Source organism: Gossypium hirsutum, chromosome A10, assembly GCF_007990345.1.
Source record: "Gossypium hirsutum isolate 1008001.06 chromosome A10, Gossypium_hirsutum_v2.1, whole genome shotgun sequence".
Lineage (NCBI taxonomy): Eukaryota > Viridiplantae > Streptophyta > Magnoliopsida > Malvales > Malvaceae > Gossypium > Gossypium hirsutum.
Window position 1 is genome coordinate 78,509,728 of NC_053433.1, and position 9,202 is coordinate 78,518,929.

Sequence of the window (9,202 nt, forward strand, 5' to 3'; positions counted from 1 at the left end):
TTTTAGCGAGATTATAAGAATGCAGACTGGAAGAGACAAGTTGTAAGAATGTGCAAAGGATTACCTTATCTTTTCAATATAAGTTTTAATGTTTTAGGGCAGTGCTGTAACTTATCTTTTCTTAATACATATGCAGCGCACAACTTAGATCCACACATTTTTCGCCAAAGAATGACTCGACTTGAGAGTGACATGGAGGGTCAAACAAACACATCTTTCTGACAGTGGTTGGGTACTATAGAGCCGTGGCAATGGGCTCAAAGTTTTGACGAGGGCTTTCGTTATGGTCAAATGACCACAAACTTGGTGGATGAGATCAAATCTGTGTTGTTAAAAACACGACATCTTCCAATTTCATCTATCTTCTCAAGTACATTTTATAGGTTGGCTACTTTGATGCCAAGAATGGGTCAGCAACAAGTTAACCAAATGGAGGCGGGACACGTGTTTGTAGAAGATGTCAGGGATGCAATTGCTGCAAACCGTCGGATGGCGAGGTCAATGACTGTAGAAGTATATTTACGACGTAATGAAACGTTTCAAGTTACTGAGACTATCAGTCGTCGACCCGGTATACCACCTAGATCCTATGGAGTTGATCTTCGAAACAGACGATGCAATTGTAGAAGGTTTCAAACACTTCATTATCCATGTGCACATGTTATGGCAGCTTGTGCTAAAGTCTCACTTAATGTAGAACAATTTATTGATGAAGTGTACACCCTCGAATGCACGTTGCGTGTATGGGAGAACGAGTTTCCTGTGCTTCCTGACCTATCTACTTGGGAGGTACCTCCGACGACCTTCGAGTTTGTTCTAGATAAAGGGTTACGTAGGAACCTAAAAGGTCGTCCACAATCATCCAGAATCCATAACGAAATAGACATTAGGGAGAAATTCGACGGGAAACTGTGTGGCGTATACAGATTAGCCGGTCATAATTGAAGTAAATGTCTGCTCCGAAACTACCATGTTGGACAATCGTCGCAATCGGGTAGAAATTGAGATGTAGTTTATTACATGTGAAAAGGATTGAATCACAAATTTGTCAATAATTTGTTGCAGTTAATCTAATTTGACTTACATAGTTAGTATAAAGTTTATTTATTTAAATAATAAATAAAAAAACCATAAAATTGATAAATAAAATTTCAAAAAAGTCATTACATAAATACAAAGTTAACTATTTAAATTGCTAAAAAAATTAAATTGTTAATTAAAATGCTAAAAAATTCATTATATAAATAAATATGAAGTTATTTATATTACAAAACCCCCTAAAATTGATGGTTTGATGGTGTCGTTCTAGGGGTATATTTTTGTGGAGCTCGACGTTCATGTTGCGGGTGATTACGGTGATCAACATTCTATTCATCCGTATATGGGGGTATTGGAAACATAGATGAAAAATTATGTCTCAAACGCCATCGATGAACTTGAGCCGAGAGGAGTGGAGTACAGCAATTGATACGGGCCGGGAGGAGTCGAGTACGGCGGTGGATACAGGCTGGAAAGAGCAAAGTACTGAGGTGGATACGAGCCAGGATGATTGGAGTACTTATGTGGTAGTGGGCTGAAGATATCAAACTCTAAATGATATCCGTGGCCTGACGAGCCTAGGAAATAGTCATTGCCCCCCAAATCTGGATGATAAGAATTATCTCCAGAGTGTAGTTCCGGCTCTGGCTCTGGTGCATGATGCGAATCTAAAAACGGTTGCCCAATTCGTGTCGTATGCGGAGGGACTACCATCGACCGCCCACCAAATAAAAATGGTTTCCCTATCTCACAATACCACTATATGTATTCTAACAAGGGCTGCAGATCCAAAGCACGATCCATCTGAGGTACCCTCCTTAATCGGTTGTTCCACATCATAATATATTCTTCATGCAATTCTCCCCAATTATTTCCATACGCCCTCCTCCTGCTCATCCCATGGATATCCCTCAATTGTACTGGCAATGTCGTGATATACTGTATGCAACCGAACTGTCGGAGTACTCGATCGCCATGATACCATTCCACTATATGAAAATTGATAACAGGTGTGCTAATGCACCATAGGTTTGAGTAGACGTGGGCAGATGAGGGAATAACCGTCATAATTTCTGGAACGGAATACGACTTCCAAACGAACTGCACAGTTAATAACACTTTTATATTAATACGGGTCGAGTGAGATAAAATAATAAAATTAAGTTTATATTGGAAAAACTTACCCTCTCTCCAGCATGATTCTTAATCATCAGATGGTATATCGAAACCGTGTATGACCTCCCGATACCCAAATTAGTGCTTCATCTAAGGAAAACAAATTGTTAGAACAATATAATTTGAAAAAAAAGTCAACTAATTCTTATAACGAGTAAAAATTCATCACCTATTAATGAGTGGAAATATATATGATTGATGACTAATGGATGCCAAGAATGGCATCCGGTAAAGTGCCTACGACTACAACAGTATGAGGCATTTGCCTATGTCCATCGTAGAAGGATCTGTCGTCCGACAAAGTTCGCGATACAACATGGCTAACAATGCGGACCCCCAACTGTATGAACGGGTGTTATGCAAATTGGATAATAGGGGTAAGTACATCAAGTGAACCACACTGCCGTTTGCATCCGGCATGAGTACACCCCCTATAAGGTGCATAATGTAGGCTCGAGTGGCTTGCATCACCTCCCATTCATTGGCAGTACTCGGCAAATGCTCAAAATTGGCCTTTAGCCATGAAAACCTCAAACTGGTAAATTTCCCCTCACTTGGCGAGCGTCCAAGTAATTCATAGCAAAAGGTAGCCGGCCTAGAGATCAAACTTATGCCCGTGACCATATTCCTATCGATGGGAAGCCCGAGCTGTAGTGCAATATCCTCTAGAGTGATGGTACACTCCCTGTATGGCAAATGAAATATGTGGGTCTCCGAACGCCATCGCTCGACCAAAGCGAAAATCAAGTCGTATCGCAGATCAAAAGTCCGGATCAATGCCACTGATTCGAACCCGGCTAATTCCAAGTATGGTATTAGGCGTTCATCTAGCAGAAACCCTACACTATTAACACGACCTCTCAATACGCGGTACTGGCCCTGACATTATTAAATTAGCAAAATAGTTAATACAATATAATTTAATTCTGCAAATAACATGAGTATCAAATAAAAATTTTATTACCATCTCATTAATAGTACTTGATATGTGATTATTATTATTAATCAAAGAACTCATTTGCTGCAAATCTGCAATTAAAAAAATGAATTTATTTAATTTGTTTAAAAAATATAATAAATTATTTCAAATTTCAGAAACAAAACACGGTAAATATCTAATAATTTCCCTTAATTTACCTACAATAAAAAAATATGTTAGATTACAATAATAATATAATTAAAATTAATATAAACTATGGAAACATTGATTAGTTTCTTTCAAACAAACAACCTATAAAAATAACAACAAACACTACAAGAGAACAGACTTTTAGCGGCGTTTGTTTTGCTTTTAGCGGCGTTTTCACAAGCACTGCAAAAAACACCGCTATAGCAAACGTCGCTAAAGACCATAACCTTTAGCGGCTTCTTTTCACAAATGTCACTAAAGACCATGACCTTTAGCAACGCTTTCCCACAAATGCCGTTAAAGACCATGACTTTTAGCGTCGCTTTTTTAACAAACACCGCTAAAAACCATAACCTCTAGCGACACTTTTTTACAAACGCTGCTACAGAACAAACTTTTAGCGGCGCTTTTCTCACAAACGCCGCTAAAGAATATAACCTTTAAAAAAATATATTTTTATTAAATAATATTTATTTTCTATATTATATTTTATTTTTGAAACTTTAAACTATATACTTTTAAGGATAAATAAAAAATATTAATTAAATTAAATTTTCTATTAAAATTTTAACTTTAAAACTAAATATAAAAATTGATGAATTTAAATTTAGAATTTAAATATTATGTTTAAATAAATGGGCAATCTACTAGCAACAGAGATAATACAATTTATGAAAATTTATGTCAATGAGAATTTTTAGATAAATTTTAAGCACATTTACATTTATGGAAAGAAAGAAAAACAAAAAGCTCATACCAAATTCAAAGTAACAAAAATGGAAGAAAATGCCAAAGAATCAAAGGGAATGTCATCCAATTCTAAGAGACAGCACTCGGATGATTCTGGTCCTGGTGAAAATTGGGGCTTCTTCAGCTTTGCCAAGAAGATTACATAAGTCTGCTCCAAAAAAGACAGAGCGATGTTAGATACATAAACATCTTACATAAATGTACATGAGATACAGAAGTAAATTAAGGAAGCTAATTCTAACTTGTCCAATAAGGGGAATATCCAGTTGTGCAAAAGGGGAAATGACTTCCACTTCAACACCTGCCTCTTCCCATGTTTCCCTTATTGCCCTTTCAGCAGCAGACTCCCCATCATGAGCACTTCCTTTTGGCGTGTCCACATAACTACCTCGACTTATTCCAGATTGGAGATTGAATCTCTCAATCCAACCCCCTGCTGTCCCTAGAACCGCAAAATTACCACAAGCACTGATGGCACAGGCCTGCAACCAGATAGAAAAAACCATCAGTCACAATTCGTATAGTTCATGAAATACTAGTTTCTAGCAGGGTTTCTCATCTTTGAATAGTTTAATATCAGTAGTATTTGCTGCTTAATGTTTTAAATGAAGATGAATACATCAGCCATCTTGTCTATATTCTATAAATAGACAAATTCAGAAAAAGCACTGAATGTATTCACTACATTTTGGTGCAGGAAAAAATATATTAATACATAAAACTCGTGGAACTAAATACAAAATAGTAGGAATTTGATAGAGCATAACCTTTACAGGAGTTGGATTTTCAGGACATGGTCTCAGGATATGCTCACCAATCATAAAATTTTGAAGTCGCCACACATATGCCTTTTCAGTATCCATATGGCATGTAACCACATTGCACCAATCTCGTTCCCTGATTTCAACTTTTTTATTGAAAGAGAGAGCCAAACTTAGATCACTTTGACATAACAAAAGAACATACCACCATGCAAAATTAGACAGTTTGTAAATTTTCATTTAAGTTTAAACGATAAAAGAGCATATAGCAGAAGATCATACCATATTGCACCAATCTCGTTCCCTGATTTCAGCTTTTTTATTGAAAGAGAGAGCCTAACTTAGATCACTTTGACATAACAAAAGAACATACCACCATGCAAAATTAGACAGTTTGCAAATTTTCATTTAAGTTTAAATGATAAAAGAGCATATAGCAGAAGATCATACCACAATCAAATGCGATAATAGGCTTTAATTTCAGTTCCTCCTCCTGAAATTGAAAATAAGAAACTAAGTTGAATGCAAAAATTAACACAAAAAATTACAACAGCCGACTAATACATACAGACATAGCCAGAAAAGTACCAACATTTCACCCCAGCCATACCTTCATTCTTAGTTTCTTGGCTCGCTTAGATATGGGATCTTGAGACAGCTCTCTGCTTTGCTGATCCTGATCATAACAAAATTGACAATTTTTACCAGCAAATTATAGAATTATATTAATTGCGAAGTAGCATGTAAATATAGAAATTCATGGATGGAGGGTGAGAATAAGAGCAAACAATAAGTACAGTTTACCCAAGAACCAAAGCTCCTTTCAAATTGCAGATTAGGTAAATAAAAGATTTCAGCAGGTCTTAGAATCAGACAAAAAAGTAAAGTTTATATGATATTCACACCCAGATTTAGTTCAGACAATTTAATCAATTGAAGATCAGATTTGCATCAAAGAACCAACATGCAAAAGTAAAGATATGGAATCTAGGATAGTATTAAATCCTACACACAAAATAATACATGGATACTGACCTCTTACAAAAATAATTGTCAATTCAAGTACCAATAAAAAAAACTCCCATCATAAAATTTTAAAAAAATGAACAAAAACAATAAATAAACAAAGATTAAGAAAGGAAATCTATCATGGAAAAACAGATCAATTAATTTCAAACATAAATGATCAGTATAAGAGATAGAATAAAAAGCCTGCATATTGCATTGATAATGATAAATCTAAAATCATATACTTATCAATAAATGAACATGATAATCGAGGCTCTCCCTCAACTCCGTGAGCCCTTTTAGTCTCTGCTCAAAGTATGGGAGGCAAAACACCGATACGAGGATAATATTTTCCGTTGAGGGTCCGAGACAAACCTCCCTTCAACAAGTAGTTAAAAGCCAGTACTAAAGCTAAAGGGGTCTTCTTTTAGGACATTTTTCAAACAGTTGATGAACTAAAACATAGTTAAAAGGTGGTAGCTTACGTGAAATTTGTCAGCAGCTTTCGGATCATCTGGATTTTTATCGGGGTGAACTCGCCTTGCCTGAAAAATACAATGCAAAAGAAACCTAAACTAATAATGCAGAACAAATTTCATCACCCAAATCTCTAATGCCTATTGCATAATTCAACATGAAAACAAAAAATTCATCCAAATTTTCTCACAAATCCCAGAAGAAGAAACATGGTTCAATCATGCATCAAGGCATTGCTTTCAAATGTTCATAAATCAAAATCATGAAAATCATACAAATGTAGAAAAGCTTACTTTGAGGTAATAAGCCTTCTTGATTTCAGGTATAGATGCATCAACATTGACACCCAATATATCATAATATGAAGTGTCTTTTTCCATTGATCTTCTCTTGCCACACTGCTTTTAACATTAGAAATTAATCAACAAAAAAAGAAAAAGATAAATCAATGAAAAAAAATTCTCAATAAACAGAACAAGCTTATAGTAAATGAATCTACAAGCGATGTGAATTAAGAAGAAATAATAAGAACATTGTTTTGCATTCTGTATTTAAAAAGAAAAAACTACGATCCTAAAATGGTATAAGAATCAGTAAATCAGATCTCTAAATTTAATGTAAATAAGCAAATTCCATGGAGAAAAAAAGGCATTATATATTCAAATTAATGAGAAAACAAAACAAAACAAAAGCAAGAATTTTTGAATTTACATGTTTAAGCAACATTAATTTGTAATTTCAACAAAAAAGAAAAAAGCTTTCTAAATAAACTTAGCATGAAAAAGAGGTGAGCTTATGGTCGTTCTAGAATATCTAAGGCAACTAACAGCTGTAAAATATAAGCCTTGCAAACTCTAAACAATGGAAAATAAGAAGCAACAAGTCTATATTCTTGTTTTATGAACTCAATAGCTCAATCACTGATAACAATAAATAACATTGAATTAGCTATATGATAGACAAGTAATTACAAGCATCCTTCTGTTCCTCTGCCAATGCTGCAATTGCTCTTGTTGTGTGCGTTTTGGTGGAGCAGGTCGTCCATCACTTTGAATAGCCCCACTGAGATTCTTTGCTAAGGTAAAATCCTTTTCCTAGAGATTACTGCAATCTAATGGTTAACATAATCCAAAATCTGATAATTTCATATGACCATTTTTATCAAGTAGCAGGTTGTCAGGCTTGATGTCTCTGCAGCATGCCACATAGAATGAGTTCACCCCTTAGTGCAAATCCAGGAAGATTATTACATAAAAGCTTAAGAAGATTCAATGTCAGGTCCATGTTTCTTGTCGAATTCTTTCTTAATGTACTCAGCTACATCTTTCTCTACATTGTTCTTCTCGAAAGCCTAGTCAAAACCCCCAGAAGGAAAAACCACTCTAAGTCAGCAAATTTACAGTATTTACTAACAAATCAAGATCAAATGAAGAAAACCTAGAAAATAATTCCAATAACCAGAAGGAACAACCACTCCAAGTCAGCAAATTTACAGTATTTACTAACAAATCAAGATCAAATGAAGAAAACCTAGAAAATAATTCCAATAAAAAAGCCATAAAAATTAGGAATCTTGTAAGGTAGAGAAAAAGAGCTAACGGAAATGGCTATATTGACGGCCTCTTTTTGCATGTCGTCTTTCATGTCGGCGCTTTTGATGATAACTTTCTTGGGTTCTGCAGTAAGCGTCGGAGAAGGCTTCAATTCATCGGTTTTTCGTTGTTTCACCGTCAGAGATCCGGTGGTGCTTCTCTTAGCTGCTTCAGTACTCATCCTGTTTTTTTCTTTTTTGTTTTTCAATTTCCAGAGCCAAAAGAAGAGAAAAAGAAAAGGGAGAGACTGAGTTTCCACAAAATTCCAGTTTGCAACAATGGGGTTTTTGTTTTGGAAGAAAATGAAAAATGGAAAACTGGAAATGATTCTGTCAGGTGATACTTTGGTAAATGAATTGAAGTCTGTTCACTGTTGAGAAGAGGAGGGAGTAACCAGCGGGTAACCAAAAGTTATTTTTTGGGATTGAGCGGGATTTTAATTTCCCTTTTTTAATGGCTTTTTGCGGCGTTTTCAACAAAAAGCGTCACTATAGTTTAATTTTTTGCGGCCTTTTTAATAAAAACGCCACTATAATTTAATTTTTTTGTGGCGTTTTCCTATTTAATTTTAATTTTATTCTATTTTTAACATATTTTTTTCTATTTTTTTTTCAAAATTTTTGTGCTAACATTATCATTTTTTGAAAATTTTTTAATTTTGAATATTTAACTTTTTAACTGAAATATGGACTAAAATATTAAATATTAAATATTTTAGTTTTTTAATTTTTAATTTTTAATTTTTAAAATTTTTTGAATATTTTTATAATTTTTAAATTATCATATAAAATACAAAAGGAAACTTTAACAGAAATAAAATGAAATCGATGAATTAAAAAAATACAAAATGATACAGCAATACAAGCATTATTCTTCTAAGTATGGTCCACATTAGTTGTTTAGATTTTTATATAAATGACATTTAATTATATGTATACACCTAAATTTTGATAGAGATACATCTCAGAATTATATATGAATTTCAGTTTAATATGTAATTATAGACGTGAAATTCTAATTGTGGTTTAAATGTATAGTTGAAACTTTAATTTTGATTTAATCATATACGTTTTAAAAAATAAATACATCAATAATATATTTTTATATTGGATAAATATAAATATTTATGTATACAATATATAAATATAAATATTTATGTATACAATATATAAATATAAAATGACGTTATATCAATAATTGTGTTAATAATTTACAAGAACTAGATCAAATTAAAATTCATATGCACAATTGCATACAAAACCATTGTTAGA

At 33.7% G+C, this 9,202-nt stretch overlaps 1 protein-coding gene across 6 annotated transcripts; it reads right to left on the minus strand.

Annotated features, from left to right (window-relative positions):
- Positions 1-1,271: 1,271 nt before the first annotated feature.
- On the minus strand, positions 1,272-8,337 carry LOC107896933 (chaperone protein dnaJ 10). 6 transcript variants are annotated; one of them, XM_041079236.1, is made up of 12 exons: positions 7,939-8,337; positions 7,311-7,690; positions 6,633-6,740; positions 5,465-6,407; positions 5,305-5,347; positions 5,137-5,203; positions 4,861-5,000; positions 4,336-4,575; positions 4,101-4,241; positions 2,384-3,093; positions 2,223-2,304; positions 1,272-2,139 (listed from the first exon to the last, which is right to left on the minus strand). In XM_041079236.1, the coding sequence occupies exons 7-10, from the start codon at positions 4,954-4,956 to the stop codon at positions 2,458-2,460; spliced, it is 1,113 nt and encodes a 370-aa protein (XP_040935170.1). In that variant the 5' UTR covers positions 4,957-5,000; positions 5,137-5,203; positions 5,305-5,347; positions 5,465-6,407; positions 6,633-6,740; positions 7,311-7,690; positions 7,939-8,337; the 3' UTR covers positions 1,272-2,139; positions 2,223-2,304; positions 2,384-2,457. The 6 variants fall into 6 exon arrangements, with proteins under 6 accessions (XP_040935170.1, XP_040935169.1, XP_040935173.1 ...); XM_041079239.1 differs by lacking the exons at positions 1,272-2,139; positions 2,223-2,304; positions 2,384-3,093; positions 4,101-4,241; positions 4,336-4,575 and having other exon boundaries at positions 5,465-5,530; positions 6,348-6,407; XM_041079240.1 differs by lacking the exons at positions 1,272-2,139; positions 2,223-2,304; positions 2,384-3,093; positions 4,101-4,241; positions 4,336-4,575 and having other exon boundaries at positions 5,465-5,530; positions 6,348-6,407; positions 6,633-6,737; positions 7,939-8,331.
- Between the last annotated feature and the right edge of the window lie 865 nt (positions 8,338-9,202).